This window comes from Polyodon spathula, chromosome 20 (genome assembly GCF_017654505.1).
Source record: "Polyodon spathula isolate WHYD16114869_AA chromosome 20, ASM1765450v1, whole genome shotgun sequence".
Taxonomy (NCBI): domain Eukaryota; kingdom Metazoa; phylum Chordata; class Actinopteri; order Acipenseriformes; family Polyodontidae; genus Polyodon; species Polyodon spathula.
This window is the reverse complement of record NC_054553.1, coordinates 22,766,234-22,792,898: the sequence shown is the minus strand read 5'-3', so window position 1 is coordinate 22,792,898 and position 26,665 is coordinate 22,766,234. Positions and strand designations below refer to the sequence as shown.

Genomic DNA, 26,665 nt, shown 5'->3' with positions numbered 1-26,665 from the left:
TACACTGCAGGAGACAGAAAGGATATCTTATGAACTGGTTTGAACACTATAGCGTGATTCGTATAACTTCAAGGCAGTTTACAGATGGCTGAGAATCTTTCAGCCAATCAGATTGCATGTTTCACCTGCTGTATTTCATGACACACAGAGAAACCCAATTCATTCATTTTTTACCGTGCTGTGTTCTCAATAGCCAACGCTACCTGCATTAAAAAAAACAAAACAAAAAGAAAACAAAAAAAAAAAAAACAACAACACACAACACATAATACCCGTATCATTTCTCCAAATCTTCATACCAGTACCTTTTAACATCTCACTTGGATCATAATAGAAAGAAACAATATAAAAAGGCAATAGCGAATATTAACCAGGGTTGTTTATTTGACTGAAATGCAACATTCATCTCAAATGACGAATAACAAACTTGTGTGATGGTCAGGTGCACTGACAGAATGAACAAAAGGAAAGGGGAAAGTCAAATGATGCAACTGACAATACACAGTTTCCAAATACAATTCAGTTTAATAGATTGCTATGGCTATGATGCTGTTAAAAGCACATAGCTACCAAGGAACATCAGAGACTGTAGGTACTGCCTGATCTATTTTGGACAGGCATAGTAACTGAAAATCCCCTGCAATTGACATGTAAGTGATACCAGAAAAAGAAATACTCATAATAAAAAAAAGGGAACTTGAAAATCAAAAGTGATGATCTTTAACGTGCATAGCTTAGTAAACAAGTGCAGGGCTTCAGAGTAAACAACCCATGAAATTATTTTTTATTTTTAATTATTAATTTTAGTAAGTATTTACCTATTGTTCATCATTTCATTGTCACAAATGTTATCACTCAGCGCAAAACAATAAAACCAAGCCATTTATGTTTCATATACATATTTATATATATATTTCATGTACAAAGTTACATTCTGAACCACAGAGGGTCATTAATAGAAATAAATACTGAAATGGCTACACTGCAAAAATGAGCTTTTCTGATCACAGAAATAAAGCCCAGTGTTTTGTTTCTCAATAGACAGTAATTCTAACGTTGTAGAATTCTGTTTTCAAATTACAGAGCCAAGTAAAATAGAGAATAGTGTCTAACAGACAGAAATGTACAAAACAAAAGAAAATTACATAGACCATAAAATATTTTAAAATAGGCTTAAAAGTCTTAAAACGCGGCTTTATCAACAAATTAATAAAGAAAATTCCTTTCGAAACATTATGTAATGTGTATAAAATGATTTGAAGTGCCCCATTATTGTGTATCCCTGTCAGCTATGTTTGTTTTTTCAGAGATGTGCATTTCACAGAGAACTGGAGAACTAGGTTCACTTTTAATGACTGCATCTCTCTTCATAAGCCACAGGGCTCCCTCAGGACTGCATAAAAAGAGGTCTCTTGAAGAGAGATTGCTAAGTGAGATTTTTCCTTTGGTAACTTTGCAACACTCACGTAGAAATAAATATTCAATTACACATCACTGTAAATACAAATGTAGTTCCTTAGAACAGTTAGCATAATAATTCTTTAAAACAAAATGGTTTTTTTTTGCGTGTTTGTTACTAAGGCAGCCTATGTTATTTAAAGTGTCTACAATCTGCAAGCTATTTCTCTCAAAAGATAGGAAGACCTATACAGGGATAGAAGGAAAATTAGGAAACAGCAGCTCAGGAAAAAAAAGAATGAACTTCACCATGCATGTATACCTATCCCCAAAACAACTAGGTCTGCTACTTTACAAGATCGTGCTCAAATGTACACACATTATCGGTACACAAACTACCATGACAGAGATATGAGTATTAAAAATAATAATAAACCACAAGTACATTACACTGCAGTTAAAATTACAGAATCCTTAACTATTAGTGACAAGCAAGACAAAGCAGTGTCATTTCACCAGACTATCCCAGCAAAACAGAATATCATATAGGTCCAATGGTTGTCTTTCATGTCTAATATGCAGAACGTTGAATGCACGGCAGTGCTAAAACACAGCATTTGCAGTCACAATTCAAAATTAGGACAATGTCTGCTACATCACTGTCCACTTTTAGGCCAGGAGATCTGTTTTTACAATGGAATGAGTATACATAGTGAAACCCATCAGACATTCTGGTGAAAAAAATATCAAATACATCAAACCAAATAATCAAAAACAGTATTTTTAAAAAAAACACACACAACACACACACATACATACGAAAGGTCATCTCGGTCTTCCTGTAACTTGCTGATGGCATATGTGGGTCACTCGCTGCTGTACATTACCTGCCACACTATTAGATGGCTCCGCTCTGCTTTAGCAAGAGAAGGATGAAGCTGTAGTGTATCTCCTATTTCCTCTGACTCACCCCCTTCATCCCCTGAAACAAAATTCAGGATCTCAAATAAATGAAACTCAAAATATTAAAATCACTGATGTTATTAAATACCGCAGGACTACATACAGAGCAGGGGACACACATGTATTTGTTTGAACACGGAAATCTAGGTCAGTATAAACTATAAAGGTCATATTGGAGGTCACTGTAATCACTCCAGCCATGTTACAATAAAGGATGGGGGTAAAATGTCTTGACTACCTACTGTATACGGGACCAAACTTCATGGGGAATCTAGGGTAATGTACCAGCTATTCCAGTTGTTTCAGTACCATTCAAACTATTTTCTTGACAGCTCTAAACTCTGACATCACATTCAAAAGACATTTTTTATATCTGTGGATGTATAGTCAGCAACAAAAGTATTGGTACCCTACGCTTATTATACCTTAATTCAAGTTAACAGTAAGGACAAGCATTTAGTAAACATAACCATTTTTTAATAAAAAGAGCAAAATACACAGCTTCTAGTAATTTAACAAATAATCTGTGTCAAAAAACAAACACACTTGTTTAATTTAACGTATTTGTCCATGACAAAAAGTATTGGCACCCCTGCTCTAGCATTTGTCTTCCTTTTGCTTTTATTACAGTTTTCAGACCAGTATGTTACATCTTGTTGGTGAAACCTGGACCCATTCTGTGTTGCATATTTCTTTCAGCTCAGACAGATTTATCTTTGTTTCCTTCAAGAATTGCAGAGTTGACTTTGCCACATGCTTTGAGTCTTAGTTGTGCTGGGAGATAAATTTTGCCAATCAGCCTATGAGCAGATGATATCCTTGTACTTTGTAGAATGCTTTGATGCAAGGCTGCAGTCATTCAATCTTCAAGCACATGAATGTCTCCAGTCCCAGAACTGCTAAAACACCCCCATATCATGATCAAACCGCCTCCATGTTTAACTGTAGGTACAAGACTTTCCCCCTTTTTTCCCCCCCCAAACATACTGTTGTCCATTTTGGAGGAAAAGTAATATTTTAGTCTTTTTGGACCAGAGATTTTTGTTATAGAATGCTTCAGATTCCTGTTCATATTTCTTGGCAAATTTCAGACTTTGTTTTGTGAATTTTCTTTAAAAGTGGTTTGCAGCGAGGTCTGCGTGCACACAACTCTTCTGGTGTTCAGGTGCCTTTGTACAGTTTGTTTGTGCACTATTATCCCAGATGCTTCTAAAATTTCTCAAATGTGAATCAAACTCCTTTGTTTTGACCATCATCTGCTGTGTTGCCAAAATGTTATTCTTCAACAGGTGCTGGATCTGACTCTTGAATTTACAATGCAGCTTAGCTACTGTGTAATGGTTTTCAATCAGTGTAGTTCAAATACATTTTTAAAGACTTTGAATGTAAAGGTGCCAGTACTTTTGTCAGGAACAAATATTTAAAATTGCTTTCATTTTTCTATTTTATTTATTTATTTTTTTTAACTACCAGAACTTGTGTATTTTGGTCTTTGTCATAGTAATTGGTGGCTAACATTCATAAAATCCTTGTATGTAACATGTTTTCTTGAATGATCTTATATTAAATTTAGGGTGCCAATACCTTTGTCTGCGACTATTATTCTTGAAGAGGTAAAACATACACTGTGCTGTAGTAATGAAGACAGGCCTGTATGGTGTGTAACAGGGAACGTAAATGTAAAAGTTAAACCAGACAATTGGGGCTACTTTTACATTACTATATCTTTACAGGGTTGAACCTTTCTGTACTGAACTTGTAGATATCACAACTTTATATGGGTGGACCCTTTAATGCAGCTAATTGCCATTAAGCCTTACCCATTCTAAAGTCAATGTAGCCTTCTCCTCCACTCATAACTAGCAATGACTTCATGAGCTCCTGGCTCGGCTGCTCGGAGGTGGAAGGTCCTGCTTTGTCTCCCGCTGACTCGGCTACAATGCCACTTGGGGGGCAGATCACCTGGCCTGGGTGGAAGCATTGAGTTATTTGTCAGCATTAAACCATCAAGCAAAACACAAAGCATTTTAATTATAGCAGAAATGCAGTTCTAAGATATTAACAACTTTTTTCAGTAAAGTAGATTATATATACACTATATGGTGATGAAAACAAGTGTAGCAAAATACAGTATTACACTTAAAATATCTGAAAAAGAAAAGTTATATTTAATCAGCAAGTAACTGCACACGTACTTAAAAATGTAATGCTGTACACAAGCTACCTAATGTTTTCTTTATTCGCGATTCAGTACAAATCAGCCAATCAGTTTCCAGCTCTAGCGGGCTTCTATCAGATAGTAGATGTCCGCTGGAACATCACAACATTAACTATGAATCAAACTTAATCAATCCAGGCAAGTACCAGCTTTTTAATTTTGACTTGCCATAATAATCTATTGGACAGCAAAAATACTAAACCAAGGCCAATTGGTCCACATTATCCACCAAAAACAGCCAATCAATACTTTGCACCAGAGAAAGCAACCTGTCCTGTACCCGCAACTGCCAAGTCAGCCTGTCAGCTCAGAAGCACAGACAGCATCTTTCAAAAATAAACAGAGTTTGTCCTGATAAACTAAGTAACTCTGACAAATAAAAAGTAATTTGTTTAAATAAAGTTATTAGGTTTTTTATCCCTCATTATGTACGTGATCCTTTATGAATTTCCAGGACTATTTTGCTAAAACTTCTCAGGAGAAGGGTACTCGACGTTTTTATTTATTTTTTTCATATTGAGAAATTGTTTTCTAATAGCGATAGTGCCATCTCGGTGAAGGCTCTACCGTGTGTTAGCTGACACTGACTTTCACTAGCGCCCTCGTCTTTGTCTCGGGTAGCAGAGCTCCAGTCGCAGTCAACCGCCACGTGGTAGAGCCTTTATTGATGGACACGATCGCTTAATTAGCAAATGCAATTTTAAAAAGTTTACAAAAAAACTGTAGCGCTATAACAACCCATTGGTGGTGTTAGTTTCTGTTTAATTTCCAGCACCATTTTAATCTATGTTTTAGACATATTGGGAATATTTGTAACCAATCAGAAAATACATCACAGGTTGCCCTCCATCACTTACAAATCACTGCAACATGTCTTTATATACAAGACTATATCTGTACAGCATTTCATTGTACATGGAAGAAATACTGAACATGAAATAAAATTGGCCTACACTGTACACTAAGACCAACACATACACTTGAACTTCATATTTCTGACAACAGTTAAATGTTTAGGCAACATTTTAAACATTTAACACTTGACTAATAATTAAGCATTTAAACTTCTGCTACTAATAGCCCTACCACCCGTTAACACACACAACTGCTGATAATACTGTAATGTACCTTGATGAGAAAGAGAACATTCAGATCTCATAAAACAGTGGAAGACAGTGGAATTGGCTACAGTCGGTCATGGGTCCTAAGCAGAGACTCACAAAAATAGATTGTGGAATTGCGTTTATGGGATGAACTCTTACCTGGCACAGCTGCAAAGAATTTGACAGCATCGCGATGTCCATGAAAGCAGAGCTGAGCGTGGGCCATTGAACAGTAAGGGATAAAAGTGGCTGGTGTCACCTTGTCACTGCTTTCATCTCCATACACTCGGATTACACCCCCTGGACGGTTCCCGGTCCCAGCTATTATTTTATTAGCTTAAAAAAAAAAAAACACACACATGAATATATAATAAATTTGCCTTTGGATCATCACAATTCTTTCCACTAATGAGGCACTGAAAAAAACTGCAGTGCAGCCAAAAGGCTAAAGGAAAGCAAGGAATTAAAATGGGCACAAAAAGACAGCAATGATCATTTCAGCTCAGCTGCGGTGAACTGAAATAAAAGAATGCATGCTTAACTTAACCTGATACAAGCAATGGAGCATGCTAAAAAGTTATCAAACTAGCTTCTAAAACAGAAAGAGTTGATAAATCTAATGCTATCCTGTCGCATAGCTCCATTCCAGTTAGAGAATGCTGACTTTTGTTACAGAGAAAAGAAAGCAAGTTAAAATGAAATACATCTTTTAAAACGGAGACATACCAAATGAATGTGACTTGAAATAACTGGCATACAAATAAATGATGGAATTGTGGAGAAGCTTGTCTGCAGCACAATATGACACAACTAAATCGCCTAGCAAGTTTGTGGGCATTTAGCAAACATGAACCTGCTGCGATGCTCTGACCATTGAGGTGGGTAGGGAAGTTTAGGAACAAACAGGAGGGGAAGGGGGGGGTCTAACAAGGCAGTGAACAGCCTGAAGTGGCTACAGTAAGCCAGAGAGTAGCTTGTTTTAGTTTGTGGTCCGCACTTACCCCGGAGCCCAAGTAAACGTCCCTGGTGGAGGGTTACAGCTACAGTAAGAGAGTCGGAACGGGGGGGGGAGAGTGGACAGGTATGACAGCAAAGGAGAATTAATGAGAAATATGAGGATTCCTTTAGTCTGAACACCAAGTAAAGGGGACTTTATATCAATATGCTAATATTAAATGTCTTTCTTGTTTAGAATGTGTGTGTGTTTTTGTATTGTTTGTTTTGTTGCCATGTTTATTAGCTGTTCCAACAAAAAAAAAAAAATAATAATAATAATAATAATTGAAGACTCCTCAAAGCTGATTTTTCTGAGGTGGGCAATCGTGTTAAGTGTTGAAACCCACAAGTGAAGCCTCATTTCGCCTGCAATTCGGCCTGATGAGTTTTCAGAAGTATTTTTCGCTGTAAGTTAGTAATCATGGCAAACAATAATTTACACTAAAAGTAAGAAAATATAGACTATGTAAAAGCAGACTTTTGCCTTTTTTTTCCCCTTAAAGCCAAACTTCTTAAAGGTTAATTATTTATTTAATGAATTAATGGTACAGACACGCTCCGACTTGAATGAAAGGATGTGATGTAATGGAACAGTGCATTGACAAATGTTCCCAACAAACACAGAATCCTCTGTTGCAGAAGAATTGTGTTTTTTCATGCGAGTGTATAATAATAAAATCAATGATTGTCATGCATTTAAAACTTGTATCTCCACACCAAGGCCATTCATGTTCTACAGTATATTTACAAAATCTAGCCTTAAGGATTTACTAAAATGGACACACACAGCATGGCCACATTATTTGTGTCTGTATCTAATATTAGGTTGGACCACCATTTTCCCTGAGCACATCCTTGACACAGCATTGCACAGAATCAAAAAGGTGCTGGAAGGTGTCATGAGGGATGCTCCATTCAATCTTTAATATTTCATGCATGACAAATGCATTGTTAAAGTTCAACTCAAACACAATTTTTCAGGGTGCAGGTACAACACTGTTGGGTGAACTCGATCCGGACTGGAGGCATCACATATCAAATGTTTGCATCTCTAATTCAGGGTGGTGCCAATGGGGAAAGACAGACTCCATACAGTACCCAGGCAGTGTACGTAATCCTACAAAATCTAGTAATTAACATCAGTGGGAGAATACAAGTACCGCATTTGTATACATGACAACAAAAGCATTGGTCGGGATGATGACAAACTGAAATTAAAAAAGTGAACCGACTTACTTTCAGTGAGAGGAATGGAGATTATCACCCCATTCCCTGTTCCCACCCACAGACGATTACAGGACACCATAAGCGCTGTGATTCTTACAAAAGAGAATCCCAGTTTGCCAGTACCTGGGAGACAGAACAAAGAAGCATTAACAGAGAGAAAGATACTAGGGATGCACCGAATCCAGGATTCGGATTTGACAAGAATACCTACTTTTTGAGCAGGGTTTGGATTCAGCCGAATACTTAGGATTCGGTGAACCGAATCAGAATCCTATATCCGCCCAGATGCACATCCATTTTAATACATCCCTCAAACGTGTGCAGTTTAAATAAAAACACAAATCTGGTATTGAATGTAACTGTTGTATTTAATAACAAGAACAGGTTTGATGAACTCTGTCGCAGCTCTCAACTCCCTATTACTGGTGGCGCACGCAGTAAACAGTCACGCAGCTGCTAAATGCAAACATACCCCTGCATGCAACAGCACAGTCACATCACACTTTTCATGGAGTAAAGTTAAGTTATGCAGGAAACCTGTAATATATAGTAACGGCAAACTTATGGAATTGTGTACTTTGTTGCTTTGTCTGTCAAATGTGTAAAGATCATACTGAGATATAAAAGAAAAAAATCGGTACACAGAAATATATCTTTTTTGTAACTTTACAACTATCAGATGTGCAAGACGTTGTTGAACAATATGCTTTAGTAAATTAAATGACCTTATTGTAATGTGCCAATACAAGTTGATTTATTTGGGAACTGCCGTGTTTTATTAAAATATTTTTTTTTAAACTATTTCGTAGCCTATTTGATATTGCACACACGGTGCATTTAAATCAACGTGGGTTTTATTTCATAGGGAGATTCAGGTCACTCATCACTAATTTTTTCCTCATAGCTCTCAGACAGGGTTATCAACAGGCTCCAGAATCTCAGGACACTAAGGCAGGTCAGGTTCAACACCATTATTATACATAACTTTGCACTTACCTGCACTCTTTCATTTAACCTTGTGACAGCAGGTAAAGTTTCTATTTGTTTAATATTTCTTGCTTCACACAGTCCCGCCCAGTCAGAGACTCGGAAAGCCAGCTGCTGTATAGGTCTGACTGATGGAAACGATCCTCGCAGACATGTGTGTGCTTTTGGTAACAACTAAGTAAAACAATTCAATTAATTTAGCAACAGTTAGCACAATTCACACTCATTTTACTGAATGCATTGCAGTTTAGAGAGGTGAGTTACAAAACCTGACTTTCCTTAGTGCCCCATGATTCTGGAGCCTGTTGACAACCCTACTCTCAGATCAGGTGACACAGGTTGAAACGTCATTCAAAGAAAATAGTGGGTTATGGCAAAGATGAAGCTCTCCTTTCTTGTAAAGGTAAACTGTTCTGTATTTTGACGTTTCTGTTGTGGGGGGTGGGGGCTAGCAGTAAAATGTGTCCGTTTCAAACTGAAATCTTATTTGGGGATACATTTCCATTCGGTAATAAAAATACTATTAACTAAAAGGCTCAAAACTATAAATTGTGCATATCCCAATGTTAATAGCTGCCAGTCTGTTTTTCATTCAACAGGGTCTTCTTCAGTTTTCTTGACAGATTTTGTAGATTCGGTATTCGACCGAATCTTTTGAGATGGGTTCGGTATTCAGCAGAATCCCCAAAACTTGGATTCGGTGCTTCCCTAAAAGATACCCAAATCAAATGCAGAGCAAGTCATAGTAAAATTATTACCATTTGTAACATAATGCAACAGTGCAATCCTTAATTACTAAAATGTTGGAGCGCATGCTTCAAATTCATAGAGACACAGATTTAAATTAATCTATGCACACAAGTTAAGTGTACAGTCAGTCCTCGCACTTACGACACAATTGGTTCCTGGAAGTCGTGTTGTAAGTCGAAGTGTCGTAAGTCGAAGCACATATTCCCATAGGAACAATGTTATAAATTGGGGTTATGTTCCTGACTCTCCAGCCAGATAATATAGTTTTACAAAAATAACCCGTTACATTGTACTCATGAAAATATGTATTTAGTGTCATAAATGTTGTATCGATGTCGTAAAGTTGAAGCAGGGTAATAATGCGACAGATTCGTAAGTGCCGTGTGTCGTAAGTCGAACCATCGTAAGTCGAGGATCGCCTGTAAAATGTTACATTTAAATGATACTGAATTCTTTAGAACCACTCATTGACCAGACCGGGCAGTTCAGCTGAAGAAGAGGAACACAATCCAGAAAAAGGGAAGTCTTACAAAATAATGTCTTAAATTCCTACAGTGTGTTATTCATTTGCTTCATCGTTACTTGAGTATCTTGTTGAAGTACATTCTGCATTATTACATGGAAGCGCTTAAATATACAGCTTAAAATACTGACTTTGAATGTTAACTTTACATTGAGTAAACTGATCCCTGTGGGTTTTTTTGGTAAATTTAACACATTTAGGGCACCAATAAGCACCTTAGTATAAACAAGCAACAAACATCCCCACTACTAGTCAGGTATTCAATTTAACAGTGGTCACAGTTCATCTTATCGTCAGAAGGAAGGCAATATGATCTCAGTGTCAGGGGCTTTATACCACTGTAATGTTACTGAACAAAGCAAAAACTCTTGCATACCTAACATTTTACTGACATATGGTTCAATGTCCACATCTTGCAAGTGCTGATAGGTGTGCGCATGGTAAAGCCGCAGCGTGGAGTCCAGGCGGATAGAGACCCAAACACCGTCTCCTACCCACGCCAGCTGCCTCACCTGGCTTTCCTTTCGGGGGTGTGCATCAAATGACTTCTGTAATAGAGAAAGGCATCACATTCAGGTGTAGAATTATAAAAAAAAATATTTACACTGCTTCAAACAATTACAGCATAACTGCACAGGTACAGTATATTAAGGTTATACATCTCCAAATCCTGTATTGAAATGATGTCACTCCTCAAGTCAATTTAAGTGCTATGCTAGAAATGACCATCTATGAATGCTTGTTTACACATATGGAAATTTACAAATGAGCGGATGCCGTTCAGCCATGCTCGTCCAGTTCAGTATCAACATGAGTGTCTGAATATCATGTAACTGTGTGGAGCAGTGTACATATTGGGTAATGGTACACAATTGATATAATTAACATTACAGTGGTATAATGTGCTGTAGCAGCAAAGTCCCTAATAATGAAATCCTCATGAAATCTTTACCCACATTAATAAGAATAGAGGTCAAACTCTCCCTAAAAGTAGGTATTCAAGCAGACACTCTGTGTATTTTAAAATTACAACTGGAAGATGTGCAAAAAAATCTCTTGGGCCGTGTGTCAAATTTCTAAGGTTTTAATGATAGTTACGTAAAGCCATAGTTCATTTCTTCTTTACCCCAGCTTTGTCATTTTAATGGATGTTTTAAATTGATGCAATGATGCACTGAATATAATGCAAATAAAGTGGTTTTCAGAAACAGATCCCCCCTTACTTCTATTTTCATAGCCTTTGGCTGCACAACATAGATCTTGTTCCTGTATCCACACCACACTTTATCATGTACCACTGTCATACAGCGAATGGAGTGGTGAAGCCTCCCCAGGTCCAGAAGGTGGTAATTTGTTAAATCCCATTGGCCATCTGAGGGGAAAATACATATACACAGTCATTATTAACTCCTTCAACACTGCAGACTTACTAACAAATCTAGGAAAAATAACTGTATAGAATGTAAACAGCAGACAAGCAACACTTCCAGTTTTGGATGGATGGAGATATATATATGTATATATATGTGTGTGTATGTGTGTGTGTGTGTATATATATATATATATATATATATATATATATATATATATATATATATACACACACACACACATATATATATATATATAGTATAATATATATATATATATATATATATATATATATATATATATATATATATATATATATATATATATATATATACACACACATACACAACATACATACATACATACATATACACACACGCAGTGCCTTAAAGTATTCAGCCCCCCATCCCTTTTTTCACATTTAACAGTCTCACACAGTCTGGGATTTTGATGCATTAGATTGGGAATTTTTATTTTTAAGTCACACATTCTTTGACTGGGCCACTCAAGAACATTAATTCTCTTCTTCTTCAGCCACTCCAGTGTGGCTTTGGCTTCGGGCCATTTTCCTGCTGAAATGAATTCCCTCCCCAGTTTCAGAGTCTTGGCTGACTCAAATCCTCAAGGATCTGCCTGTACTTTGCCCCATCCATTCTCCTCTCTATCCTGACAAGCTTCCCAGTCCCTGCTGAAGAGAAGCATCCCCATAACATGATGCTGCCACCACCATGCTTGACAGCTGGGATGGTGTTAACTGGGTGATGTGCAGTGTTGGGCTTGCGCCAGACATAACGCTTGGAATTTAGACCGAAAATTTACATTTTTGTCTCATCTGACCAGAAAACCTTTTTTTTCCACATGTCTGCAGTATCATCTGCATGCTTTTTCACAAACTCCATATGTGCTTTAAGATGAGGCTTTTTGAGTAATGGCTTCTTTCTTGCCACCCATCCATAAGGCCACATACGGCCAGCTTTGTGTAGGGACCGGCTTATTGTTGATTTGTGAACACTGATTCACATCTCAGACACAGACATGTAGTTTGTGTAGATTCTACATGTAAAGTCTAATTTGAAAGCGTCGTGGAGTACACAGGTCCAAACAAAATGTGAAAACTGCAGGGGGATGAATATTTCTGCAAACCGCTGTGTGTGCATATGCATATATATGACACACACACACACATATATACATACACACACATACATTTGTGGCAGAGCTCGAACCTAGAGCCTAACTGCACTTTAAACAGTCCCTAATTATCAGACTGGACGGCTAGGCTCTTTACCAGTGGCAAACACTTTACACAATACCTTTCTTTGTTTTAAACAGTACTTCTCTTCATAAACCAGCTCCCTGGTGATCTCCCTCTAATGAAACTGGAAGCTCACTTTTATAGTATGTGGCAGTTCCCAATTGACACCAATTATCTTGTTTGGGAACAGCCACATTCTTACATGTTTTTTTGGCAGAGACAGGAATTAACCCTGTCCCTGCCAACCACCACCAAAACATAAACACCACCAAGAGTTTAGTTACTTGCAGAGCTTTTCCACTATATGATAGATAGACTGATAGATAGATAATATGATGTATTGATGTAGAAGATACAGAACTTATTTACATTTTTATCTAGAGGCAACTACAATTTGTGCCCTCCTATACACTGGTCACTTGTAACAGAAGATTGGTTATTACACAAATAAAAACACAGTCAATAACAGGTTTCAAGACCCAACTGTAAACAGGACTGACAAATCGTAAACAGTTGCTTGATTCAAAGTGGTTTTTATAATGTTGAGGTTTTGCTCTTATTCAAAACATATACCTCATGCAATTATGTATATGATCCCAAACAATTTTCCACTAGTGAGGTCAAAATCACAGCACTAAGTCACATAAGTCCAAAATCAATTGTTTTTACAGAAAAGCTACAATATATAAGGTCCTGTAATGCAAGTATACTGTACGCCTTGTTTTTACTTTCTAGAACAGCCTAAGATCAAGTACATCTGCTTAAAGCAGCATCATTGAATCACATTTTTAAGTGCACCATGAAAATATTCAATTTTAATATTCCCATTTAAAATATTCCAGGTGTCCTTTTAAATCAATACAATACACAAAGATCTTCAGTTCAGCCCACATCTAAAGCCACTCATTAATTAATTACAGGTCCATTGTAGATGATCTGTGATAATCTGAAGGCTGTACCCTCTCATTTTATCAACTGATTTCTTCTAATGAAAAGACTCATCTTACCGACTCCCCTGTGAAAGATGGCTAAAGTTCCATCGGCTAGCGCAACTAATACTCTTCCTTTAACATGTCTGCAAAAAGAATACAAAACAAATTAAAAAACTAATTACACAATGATTTTTGAAGAATCATTGAATTCAAATGTTCACTAAAACAAAAACCTGCTTTGATAATAACATTTTTCAAATAACATTACTGAAACGCTATCATGAACAGATGCATTATCTTTTGAACAGAAAATATTATTTAGGTAAAACTACGTTATTGCAGATATAGACTACCAATTTTTACTACAACTGTTTATACATAAATAATTTTTATGAAAACACAGTAAGGTTTCTGTGAAAACTAACATATTCTTATTATTTATGCTGTGATGATAGCAATCTTTTATACCAACAACAACACACCAAAGTTCCTTATGATCTTTAATGAATCAAGCTATTCCCGAAGCTTACCACTAGATGGGGTGTTGTAACAGAATAATATAATGGACTGTCATTCTTATTTTTCTCTACGTTTGTTGCAATGCAATTATCCTACCTTGGAAGAAATTACTTACACAATACTGAGAATCGAATCTTTGAGTTTAATTGAATGGAGACACTTCCTCCACTGGGCCACAGAAGAGTGAACATACAAGCTGAAAATATCAAAAGACATTTTAAGAGAGACACTGGCATCACTAAAATAGTCATGTTACCCAAATGCATGCTTTTAAAAGAAGAGTTTACACTCCAGCATCCAATAAAAGTATTTTTTTATTAAATGTATGTATGCAATATTGTTCTTCACTAATAAAGTGCTTTACCCTTTCCATGTCTCGTGTTGTCAATATCAGTGTTACAACATAATAATAATAATCTTTATTTTTATATAGCATCTTTCATAGTGGACCACCATCACAAGCACTTTACATGATACAAGACTAGGGTGTGTGAACTAGCTGGGATTTGAACAGGGTACCTCCTGGTTACAAGCCAGTTTCTTTAACCACTAGACCACACAGTCTCTTTGGTTGATCATGGTTTATAAATCAACTGGGCATTACATTTATCAAAATATATTTCCCAGGAGCGTTCACCAGGAGAAAATAAATAAGTGTATAATTATAGTAGTGTATACAGATCATCCTCTCTCCGGCAACAATGCTGCTTTTCTGTTTCCACAAAGGGACATTCATTTCAATCAGAGCAACAGCAGTGTTGCACGAGGGAGCATGAACTGGATACAATGCGATGTTTAGAAGAAAAGTTCTCTCTCCTGGTGAACGTTACAAATTAAATACTATACAAATGATTGTTTTTAAATCTCTACTTGACATACCTATTATGTGTGAATAAAAATACTGAAACAAATTCGAGATTATGTGAAAATGCTGTTGCTGTGACATGGCAAACATGAGATATAGCAACGGTAAAGCAATGAGTTTCTTCTAAACACTACAAGGGGTTCTGGAACGCTAAGCAAAATAAAACAATGTAATAAAGCAAATGACACCAGGACCTGCAGACTCTGGCCAGACTTATCCATGCTGTTGTATGTGTGATCAGTTCAAAAGAGATTTAGCAGGGAGCTGATTTCTCCAATTCCTGCTATCTGGTCATATGAATATAATATACTAAGCAAGCAAGGAGAGGTCAGGAACCCAGGACATGTCTTGAACCCAGGACATTTACCAAACATGTTTCTAAAAAGCTATGCTTTGTGCATAAAGAACACAGTAGTTCTATCACTGTTTATTGCTATTTCTCATTAAGGTCAAGGGCATGTCTATTTCCCCACTAACTACTTATACAAAATGTAAAATGGCATGACATTAAAATACTGATTTAACAAATGGCACAAATGCAGATATCGAGAGCTCAGGAGTAGTAGATTGTAATGGCTTAAGTTTCCCTACCAATACATCTGTCTTGCTGTATTCCAGACTATGTTAGTTGCACAACAAATCTGTCCATGGGCACAGCTCTGAGGACCAGTGTTCTACAACCTGTACTTATCTTCAAGCAATACCCACCATCCGTTCTGGGCTCCAAGCCACATTGTAGGCAAAGCACTGCTCATCTTCTGTGCCTCCTCTCTCATAAGGTCCTGCTCATCGGGAAGTGCAGACACGTCATCTTTAAGTAAATCTGACTCACTGCAACCAAGGAAATGAAACGCAAAAACAGACCTTAGCACCTTCAGAGCAGGTATGAGATGGGAATAACCTTCCTCACCTATGAATCTGAAACAGCTCATTCATCAGTTTAAATGTATAACTGTTAGACCATGGTATGAAATACATAAGTGATATATGGGTCAGAAAAGTGAAAATCTACAGGTTACATTAATTCAAATTAAATAGGGAAAGTATTATTTGACATATGTAAACAGTTGATATGAACACACATTTCTGTTGTGTCTCATGCAGAACCCCCTCTCACATGATCATTTATCATATTTTCACTAGGAGGGCAATGTGTAGTCTTTTACAGTAATGACACCGATGGAGTTCTGAGATGTTTGATGAAATGATTGTTTACAGACACTACAGATTGAGACTTGCGGCCTGCCTGTCTTGTATGTGTCCGCTGTGCGTTACCATCGTTGGTAACGCCACATGACCTATTAGTTTACTTTCTGTTTTGTGTTTAATAAATCCTGCGTGCCTATGTCGCCATTTCTCTTCATCTTGCAATGCGGTTACCCACACATGTGACACGAGTACCATGTCACAACACCGTTTACATGTTGATCAATGTGAAGGAATCTTCATAAAAGTACTATATAACGACGTTCAATTCAAATTTGCCGTTCTGTCATTATTCTGATACAGAAAAATACCAAACCCTATTATAATGAACATCCTGATATAACAAACATTTCTCCAGGTCCCAGGGGGTTCGTTATAATGAAGTTAGCCTGTAATTTTTTTTAATATTTATTTTTATTCCAGGACTTTTTTTTTTTTTTTCCATAAAAATGTTTTTTAATCATGGTAAGACCAACTTTTGTACAATGCGGTAATTTTCAATAAGGATAGTATTTCTGTAATCAGAGCAGTTACTCTTCAGAGAGATACAGGTTATTGTATTGTACCTTCACATTTCACAGATTACCTGTTGTGAAACACAGGCGAGCTCTCAGATGTGTTCTGCACCCCCAGGGGGTCGGTAAAGACGTGCTCTGTGTAGATTCCTGGCTGACTGGTATCCGCAGCATCGTCACCTGACTCTGCATTGGCTTCTGTCGCCTCTGTGGCCTCCTCTGCTGTGAGAACACCATCATCTGTAGTGACACTGCTTTCTGCATCCACCTCTCCTGGAAGAGAGCAATACATGCTTTTCTTAGGTAGACACAAACATGCAACGTTCACCGATCAGGGAGCTGAAACTGTTAATTAAGACCAATTCTACCACCGCTTAGTTTTCTAGTAACTTTGATCAGTAAGTTAAAATAGTCTACCCCACTTGTGTATATCCCACCTGTCTATTAAATTCCGAAAATCCAAAACAAATTACAGCTTTCTGTTAGTATTATGCCTGTTTTTCATAAATGCCAGGTCTCGTGTCATGCCCTAGTGTTACTAAACAGCTTTTGTAAAACAAATGTGAACGGTTGTTGCTTCCCCGTACCTGTGAGGCGCTCTGCAGTGGGAGAGTCACTGACTGGAGTGCGAGCGGTCTGAGGTACAGCGGTGCCCTCGGTAGTGCAGCCAACCACAGTGATCCCTCCCAGCATGCTGTCACTTCCTGCTGAGCTGTTACTGGCCACGCTGCCTGTCAGGGAGGCATTGTCAGTCTGACTGGGTTCCACGTCTCGGGGGATCTCCTCTCCTGCAGGATAGTCTGTCTCGCGTGCTCCTGAAAATACATGCCTGGATTGGAAACGCACAAGCCACTGAGGAATTTCATATAGAAAATATATCACTTGCATCTAATTAGTGGATTGAGGTTGTCTCCACTTGGTCCACTCTCCTGGATGGTTTGTGCATGTGCCTCTGGAACTAGGAACAGGTCAAGCCTCTTCTTGGTCATAAAACGGTCTTAACTATTAAGTGATAAAGTAAACTTTTTACAGTCAATATATATTTAAGAAGCCATTCTTGATTCTGTGTCTTTCTAAAAGTGGTTTGATTTTTTTCCTTGCTTGAACAACATTCAAAAGGTATCTTTAAATATCCAGCAGACTGCCTCACCTGGTACACTTGCAATGCAAAGGACTTGAGAGCTGCAGACAAAGAAATTATCCAGAATGTTGCCTGGCTGGTTGGCATCTATGACTATGACTTTGGTGGTAGAGTGCGTGCTTGTGCAGATCCAAACCAGACTGGAGAGCTCCTCATGTTGCCTCAACTCCTTCTCCTGCTCCTGTGTGACATTATAATATTAAAAGGTCAAACGGAAATGGGAAAAAGATAAGTGCCATTGATTTGTCCAGAGGTTAAGAACAGTGTGGCAAATCAAACTAGTTACAGAATACATGTGTACAGAGTTCGAAGCCAAAATCTCAAAGCGTTGGCTTTTTCGTTTCCTGATTAAGCCCTATGACCCCATTATAGGCACCCATTTTATGTCACAAGTCAAATTAACCAGCAGAGGACTTTTTTGGTTTTAGTGTCAAGACATTTGGGAGAAATAAAATGATTTAAGCCTCTATTTTTTTCCCTGTAAAAATAAAAACTTTAAAATGTTGCATTCTGGTACCTTGAGTTCCTGTTCCAGTCTGTCCAAACTGCTCTGTGATCCTTTCCTCTGCTTGATCCCATCAGTTTCTGTTCCAGTGACGTTATAGAAAACGCTGGCCCCAACAATGGAGCCTCCATCCTGGGTCTTTCCTCCTGACAAGTTCACCCCCGCTGCACACCACAGCTACAACACACAGAAATACAGGAAATCCAAAAATGCAGGTAATCCAAGTATTCCTTCATGGATCGATAAGTGCTACGTTTTTTATAGATCTAAGTTGCATATTTTCATACAAATACATAGTAGAGTCTGCTGTAGTTCTCAGAATAAAACACACAGCCATTGACATTTTTATTGAGGATCATGAAGACGTGTGTATGGAATGCATTGAAGCGTGTTATCTAGGATTTGATTCGTTTTGCCATGATCGTGTAACAAACACGGGAGCACGTGCACGTGTTGCGCTCATAGTTTCATGTGGTATTTGACTGATCTAAACAGTGGCAGATCTAACTAAAGCCACTGGCATATTAAATTAGGGCCATTTAGATTGATTGATAACCCAGTATATCCACTTTAATTGACATTTATTTTCAAGGCACTGGTACAGCTACTCTAATAGAAAAAAATAAAAGTATAGCAACTTAATTTATAATACTGAATAATTGAATGTTTCAGATTTTATTTTGATATAATTTTCAAAATAGATGTATTTATTTATTTATAACCACTACACATATTTTCCTCACTGTTATGAATTACAAAGGTGGTGAAAAGGTACTATTTTAATTATGTTCCTCAGTTATTGGAAAACAGCAATGTGAGCGCTCCACTTTCCTGTCTAAGAACTATGAAATAGTCTTCGATGAAATAGAAATCTTGCCATACCTTCATAGATGCATCTTTTTCATCCAGCGGTCTAAGATATACAGGTACTGGTAAATTTTTCATCTTGTTTTCTGCTGGTCCACCATTTGCTCCCTACAGACATAAATACAAAAAATAATACAGCCCTACAGTAATAAAAAAAATTAAAAAATTACAAAAAAAAACATAACAGGAGACAGTCCGAAAAAGATAGTTAGTTACAGAAAGGGCCAAATTAAAGAGCATGAAAATTAATAATGGTTAAGAAGACATAATTGGGACTAACAAGCTTCTTGTTTAATACCAGAATTGTAAAATAGTTGTAGCATTTTTCTTTAAGATGGTAATAACCTGCTTGTACTTCTGGGGCAGACTCCATCCGTAGGCCTGTATTCTGCCATCTTCTTTCTGTACATGTGCCTTGACTTGTTGATACTGTACCCTTTTCTGTTCTCTACGAGAGGCTACATTGCCAGAGTCAGTCCTGGAAAAAATGCTTAAAATTAGCTGATAAAATAATTAAAATCAAGCCCCAAGTGACCATCAGTCCACACCACAAAACCACCATATAAAATCATCACATGTTGACACCTTTCTTTAAATGTTAATATTCAAATACCCATATATGACTTGCATTTAAAGAATTAATTTGCACTCAACCAGAACAGGTTTAAAAACATGCTAAATAAAGCCTTAAACCAGAAAAGCAAATCCCTAAACATGCACTTGTAAATGATGGATCTTCTAATAGGCAGTGGGAAGGTTTTGGCTATGAACACCTTGTTATAACACTAGCATGTTTTGTTAACCCACAATTACGAGCGCGTATTCTCATTTTCAAATCAATCCAAGAAGTCGTTCACAAGTAATGAGTCACAGGCTTTCACAGAAACAAACATCCATACAAGAAAACATCCAAGCTGTATTTTCAGCATCCCCCTGGTACATGCGAATACGCGAATGAAACCTGAACTTACTCATCATTAAGGAAGTCAAATGCTTTTGATTTGTCACTTGGTAGTTGAGATAAAGTGGTGCTTCTCTTCTTAACCGTCGGGGTGATATGCGAGGTTGGTGCATTGTACTTAACATTGACTGGGGGCTCTGGCTTCTTCGTGGTAGTACTTGAGGGGCTGAAGAGCCGGCTGAAACTGGGTTAAACAGAAACGAGAGAGAAAAACTAACAGGAATGTAGACATAGCAGCTGAATCAGGTGGATCAACAGTGGAGCACATCATTGGATTGAACTGCCAATACCCCCATGCAGCGCTACAGATGGTGAGACCAGTAAAACAAGATTCCCATCTACTGCATTTTGTTAAAAAGTAAGTAGCTTCAAAATATTTATTTTTCTTAACTTTTTTGTAGGATGTTTGCAACATTCTCAGTAGTTCTTGCAGCAAACACCGTGCAGTTTTTAGTTTTTGATATAATGTGTGTTTATGTGCTTTTACCCGAGTTTGGGGCTCTCTTTAGGTGTGTTTGATGCAAAGTAGTTAATAACTAGATGGAGCTGACTTTGATTTCTACAAAAGACTGGCTGATCTATGGTCAGTGGTAGGCAATTACAACTGGAAGGCAGCTATCAAACTCTGGGTAAAAGCACATGACATTTGAGTAATCACAATAAGAACCACTTAATACAAACCAACAATCAAAGCTATTTACTCTTTAGCTCAAGTACTTCAGTGCATCAACTCCGAGATTGTCAAAGGCTCGTAAGAAACCTCAATCAAATATAATCATCATCACACAGCACCAACCGTATTTGTGAAGTCCCTTCAGCCACTGAATACAAAGCCTCTGAACTGCTAACTTGCAATAAATAAAACAAGGCATATTTCCACATTCCTGCATATGCATATGGAGAGATATTCTGAATATTCTACATGCACTCTATTCTGCTGAAGCTTCACTGAAAAACAAGCATGCACTGCCTTAACATAGATACCAGACATAAGGTTGACAAAAGAAACTGGGGAAACACTTTCAGTTGTTTGTTGGATGTCTTTTTGAAAAGACGACATGGATTCTACAAATCTGATCCATTCTTGAAATCTAGAGGTTAGACCACAATCTCGTAACGTTGCAGCTAATATCCAAAGTTCTGGAAATGAATTGAGAAGGAATCGGGTCATCCTCATTCTTGACTTTAATTTACCAACTCGCGGCTTCCGCTGTTGACTGACATGCTTTGCATCCAGTAAAATGGTTTTGAGTGAAAGATACTGTTGAAATGAAGTGAAGCAGTGACAGACTACCTTTCAAACGGAAATATGTTTGTTATAACATGTCTTTTAAAACGGAGACAGGTTTAGGAGACCGATTTAGCTAATGGAAGAACAGGAAAGATTTATGGATTTATTTAATTAGCTATAACGAGCTACAGTGTTTACTCCAGTCTTTAATGAACAGCAACTGATTTTACAAAACTAGAGTCAAACAACTGAAGTACTACTATTCACAGCCTTTGAAGTACTCTAAAGCGTTTGTTTCTCAGTTTTCTATCACTCACATGGAATTTTCTTCTTTGAAATAGTAAAAACTGGAGTAAACACTTGAAAATATGGCCCAACCACATTTGGGGTTGTAATAAAAGCAGCTGCAGATGAATCCTTAACTACCAGCGAAAGTGTCTTAAAGTTAGCAGTGTCTTTTAAAACTAGACCTAGAGGACCACCTGGTTTATTACAAGTAAAATAATGACATTTACTGAAGGCCTTCTAGATGCTGTTCAGAATTTCCACATTACAAATCAAACTTACTTTTGAAAAGCCTTTATTGGAGTTTTCAATCTCAGTGTTATGTAGTACAGATTGGCGGTGTCCCTCATTTTTTGTCAACCAGATGAATATGGTTTATTAAGCAAACATGCTTTTTCAGTATTGATTACTCCGTTTTTTTATTTATTTTTTTTGTTATGCCAGGCATTCTAGAATTGTGTGGCATTTATTATTTATGCACATGTCAAATCTGTTGCATATGTTAAGTCCATTTTTATAAATCAAATCAAGTTTGCAGGTCATGAAAGCTTTTCCAATTCTTCTAAGAAGGTTAGATGTTCTCACTTTTTCAGAGCGCTGTTTATAAACACTCTTTAAAACAGTCTATTTTTTTTTTTTTTAATTACCCTTTACAGGAATTGTGAATCCACTGGGATTGCAATTATTTTAAGGATAAACCCAGGATAACCACATACATGGGGTCCATGGTGACACCTTAATGTTGGAAAATGTTCCAATAAAATACACCTGTGGCTTATCCCAATAGGGTGTAGGTTTATCAAACAGATCCCGAAGACTGCAAAATTGCTTCCCTAGCCTCATCCAAATAGGCAATATGATATGAGACTGAATATGAGTGTTAGGAGAAGAACACAAATTTAAAAAGCACTGCAAATAAAAACAGAAATACACCACATAACCATCTTTGCGCATTTCCAAAAATCCACCAAAGAATACCAGCAAGGGGGCTGCATTTTATATCAAGTACATATTGTACATCAGATATTAAACAGAACTGTTGATGTTCCTTCAAAACTTAATTCAAATCAAAACCTCGTAATCAGCCAGAAGGCATCTTTCATATTTGGAAACAATCACTGTAAATAGACCCAACTGATGCTTGTTTTGATTCAGGAAAGGCAACACTGTGAACTTTATTGGACTTGCACTACATGTTTTGTAAAGGTTCCATAATACCAAAGAGATAGGACTGAAGTCATTGTACTTCGTACCTTGCTCTTAATTGTACTGTAATTCTTGATATGTATTTTTTGTACACAACTGTCATTCGCCCTGGGTAAGGGCGTCTGCTAAAATAATAAATAATAATAATAATAATAATAATAATAATAATAATAATAATAATAATAATAATAATAATTTTTGGGGTTCGAATATTCTTTCGTAACTTAAACGAATATATGAATGGTACTCTTAAAATTTGAATCTACCTGGAAAAATATAACTAGCATCATATCATAGTTAAATAAATAAATAAATAAATAAATAAATAAATCTATTGGGATCAAGTTGCCCTAGTACCCCATCAAATTACCTACTTAGAAAAGGAGAACAGCCACCACCTAGTCACCAAATCATTTTAATGTAAATGAAAAACAGAAGCAAAGCAGATATATAGAACCTGTTGTGGTTTTAACGTTTGGAATGCTTTGTCACAGACATTCTGACTGAGATCTACATTCTGCTAATAGGTTCCAATGACGACATGACTTATAATGTGCAGCCGAATGCGTGTTATTTATTTCCGACGTCATTTATGCACTGGTTTCCTTTCAATGGTATATATTTGAATATTGAAATATTTGTTCCAGCACTTACTCAAGGTCACAGTAAACCTGCAATGTCTAAATGTGAAAACTAAACTTGTGGGGTTTTGAAGGCGCAGCAATGCACTCCCTAACATTAGTTTAAATGCAGTCCCAAGGCTGGTATCACTTTTGCTGCTGTTAATGGTAGAGTGACCAGTAGAGTGACTGAGGCAAAAGAGGCTTAAGATTTACCTACATGCTGGAGATCAAAAATAAATAAATAAAAAAAAAAAGGGGGGGGGGGGGAGAAAGAATTTTATAAAAATCATAAATTAATAATATTTGCATTTTCTTCAAATTACAAATTTTATACTATCTATCTATCTATCTATCTATCTATCTATCTATCTATCTATCTATATATATATATATATATATATATATATATATATATATATATATATATATATTTTTTTTTTTTTTTTTGCTGCTTACAACTGCCAGATACTGGATTTCTTCTTTTCACTCATTGATGGATTTTCTCTTGAAGCTCTATTGGGAAAGAACAAATCAAGAAAAAAATCTGTTAAGATATTGTACTACAGATGATTTTACACCAAAGCTGTGTTTCTATCTAAAAATCCCACATCATTTCCAAATTCAACAAATACATCACTAGCATACATCCCTGCCATCGCTGTAAACTGAAATCTCGAGCCATCAGTGTGATGAAAAAGATGATCATCACTACATCAATAGTAAACACAACAGTAATTCTCAAAAACTTAACAATGCACTACCAAGTTTCATTGCAATTAAAAAAAACTTTTCCTCAGATATTTGAAAAAATGTAAGAGTGACATACAGATGGATGGATGTGCAGACAGACAGAAACCCCTGAATAGCCCTAGAATCTGATAATGTCAATAACTTAATAATGTAATGCTATGTTTAAAAGACAATTGGATAAGCTCTTCTCTAGATACATGCAAACATGTATAAAAAGTGTGACAAACATACAACTGCTTTCACTGTATGTACTGGTCAGGGGAGAAAACACTCTCCACTGACTGGTCAAATCAACAAAGCCCAAGACAACGATGTGTCTCAATGTCTACTTTTGTAAAACAACCTTGTGATGCCCATCACAAATCTGTTATAATGGCTGGCCATATTTCTTAATAGCTGCTGCATGATTTGGCCCCATTCTGACTCTTCTATGCATCGTGTGTTCAAGAGAGAAGGACAGGTGAAAACGTACACAGCCAGAAAGAAGGTTTACCTGATCATCTCAGTCCATCGTACTGCCTCCTGCAGTTCCATTAGCCTCTCTTTATACTGATTGCGCTCCATCAGCACGCGTGCCATCTCAACGCGAGTAAAGCGCTTTCTCTGGGCTGTGGGGACATCGCTCTGCAGGAGAAAAGGAGCGCAACTTCAATTATGCAGATTAAGAACTATTCGTATTCAAAAGGTGGGTGTTGCATTATCAGAATTAGAAGAGTTTATTTTCACAAATTTAACCAAAAGCATTGCTTTGGGTTGTACAGGTGCAAGATTCCCATCCATTAGGAAAAACAGATCAGCAAACTATATGTTCCAAGGTGTAGATTTTAGTGTTAAAAGAAAGAACTACTATATTGTAGGTTAGAACTAAGATTAACCAGTTCACTCTAGCATCATATGGTTCTGTGGCAGCTGCTGAACGCAATCGGTTGTTCCAGCAGGCAGGTGGGCGTGTCTCAGCAGAGCGTCAATTTAAAAACATAGCGATCACGTGATCGGGCTGCTGCAAGGCCTGCCGTTTTCACGGCACCCTTGAATTATAGTTTGTTGTATTGTGTCCACTGTCTGCTACCGTTGCTGGTAGCGTCTCATGACATTATTGTTTGTTTTATGTGTTAATAAATACAGCGTCGTGCTGGTGTGTTTCACTGCACTTCTGTGTCTCCGTGTCTCCATTCCAGCTCTCATCTCTCTGCTTCAGTCTGGGAACAATACAGGTTCATTTTAAATTTAATAGTTTAAGAATGGACAATTCTAGCGTTAACCAAGTAGGTGCTGGGTAATCTTAGAATTAACCAATTTTTAACAAAACAGTAACCTATGTATTCAATTTGAATTTAGACAATATTGTTGTACCTATTTAATGTAAAGAACAAGATTAAACATCATATATTACAGTATATTGGTAAGAAATTGTAGGTGTTGAAATCTTACTCTTGCAATAGTGAGCAGGAAAAGTAGAATTAAAAGCACTAACCACTGAACTGTTAAAAGTCGGTGAAACACTTACATCATCATCACCATCTTTAGATTTCTGTCTTGCTTCTTCAGCTTCAGTGCGGATCCTAAAAATAAACAGTGTATGATGAACAAATACTTTACTAGTCATTTGTAAAGGCCTTCCAGAAGACAGGATTTACAGTAAAGCGGAGAAAATGACAATCACATCTTCAGGAACCTGGGCAACACTAAAAATTCACAGCCAATACTGTACCCTCTGTTTTCAACAGCATGTCAAACTCAGCAGGGTTTGAACAGCAGGGGTATTCTTCACTATGGCAACAAGCTTGTCATTACTACTTAAATGAGGAAGAAATTGAAGCGAGACGAAGACAGTGGGAATCCAGTTTAGCTACGTATTATAGTTATTTAGCAAGCCATTAATTTATGCTGATTAAAGTACAGCATTTTAATAACCATACAGTAGATTTACATGACAACCACTCAACATTGTCCAAATTAAAAATAATAGGTTATGGTATGAAGACTTAATGGAATTCATTACCCAAATGACCATTAAAATGAAACATGAATAAAAGGAAGTCAGAGAAAAGATACGCTCTGAGTTCTAAAGTTTAAAGCAGAGTTATGATTTGAGAGAAAGTTTCTGCACGACTCAGGTAGTGTATGATAGTAGGTTCTGGTATAACTATCCTCGGCAGATATAAATGTTTTGAGACAAAAGGAAAAAGAAATTGAAAATTATAAAAAATGAGGCCAACTATATAGGCCAAAAAAAGCAACCTGACAGGAACAGAATGCACTGAAATT

The 26,665-nt window shown here is 37.0% G+C and overlaps 1 protein-coding gene across 11 annotated transcripts in view; it reads right to left on the bottom strand.

The window, feature by feature from the left end:
* Positions 1–361: 361 nt before the first annotated feature.
* Positions 362–26,665, bottom strand: part of LOC121295815 (C-Jun-amino-terminal kinase-interacting protein 4-like) — an 83,572-nt gene continuing 57,268 nt past the window's right edge. For 5 of the 11 annotated variants that reach the window (XM_041220877.1, XM_041220879.1, XM_041220882.1 and 2 more), the window contains 21 exons: positions 25,905–25,959; positions 24,891–25,021; positions 24,104–24,160; positions 23,865–23,867; positions 20,313–20,486; positions 19,687–19,819; positions 19,357–19,449; positions 18,487–18,651; positions 17,979–18,150; positions 17,416–17,643; positions 16,900–17,101; positions 15,816–15,938; positions 14,358–14,438; positions 13,799–13,866; positions 11,389–11,537; positions 10,542–10,713; positions 7,915–8,028; positions 6,684–6,722; positions 5,842–6,018; positions 4,182–4,328; positions 362–2,380 (listed from right to left, as the gene is read on the bottom strand). In XM_041220877.1, the coding sequence (XP_041076811.1) occupies positions 2,265–2,380; positions 4,182–4,328; positions 5,842–6,018; positions 6,684–6,722; positions 7,915–8,028; positions 10,542–10,713; positions 11,389–11,537; positions 13,799–13,866; positions 14,358–14,438; positions 15,816–15,938; positions 16,900–17,101; positions 17,416–17,643; positions 17,979–18,150; positions 18,487–18,651; positions 19,357–19,449; positions 19,687–19,819; positions 20,313–20,486; positions 23,865–23,867; positions 24,104–24,160; positions 24,891–25,021; positions 25,905–25,959 (2,599 nt within the window). In that variant the 3' untranslated portion in view covers positions 362–2,264. The remainder of the gene's footprint in view (positions 2,381–4,181; positions 4,329–5,841; positions 6,019–6,683; positions 6,723–7,914; positions 8,029–10,541; positions 10,714–11,388; positions 11,538–13,798; positions 13,867–14,357; positions 14,439–15,815; positions 15,939–16,899; positions 17,102–17,415; positions 17,644–17,978; positions 18,151–18,486; positions 18,652–19,356; positions 19,450–19,686; positions 19,820–20,312; positions 20,487–23,864; positions 23,868–24,103; positions 24,161–24,890; positions 25,022–25,904; positions 25,960–26,665) is intronic. The other 6 variants (XM_041220878.1, XM_041220883.1, XM_041220886.1 and 3 more) reach the window with 3 other exon arrangements.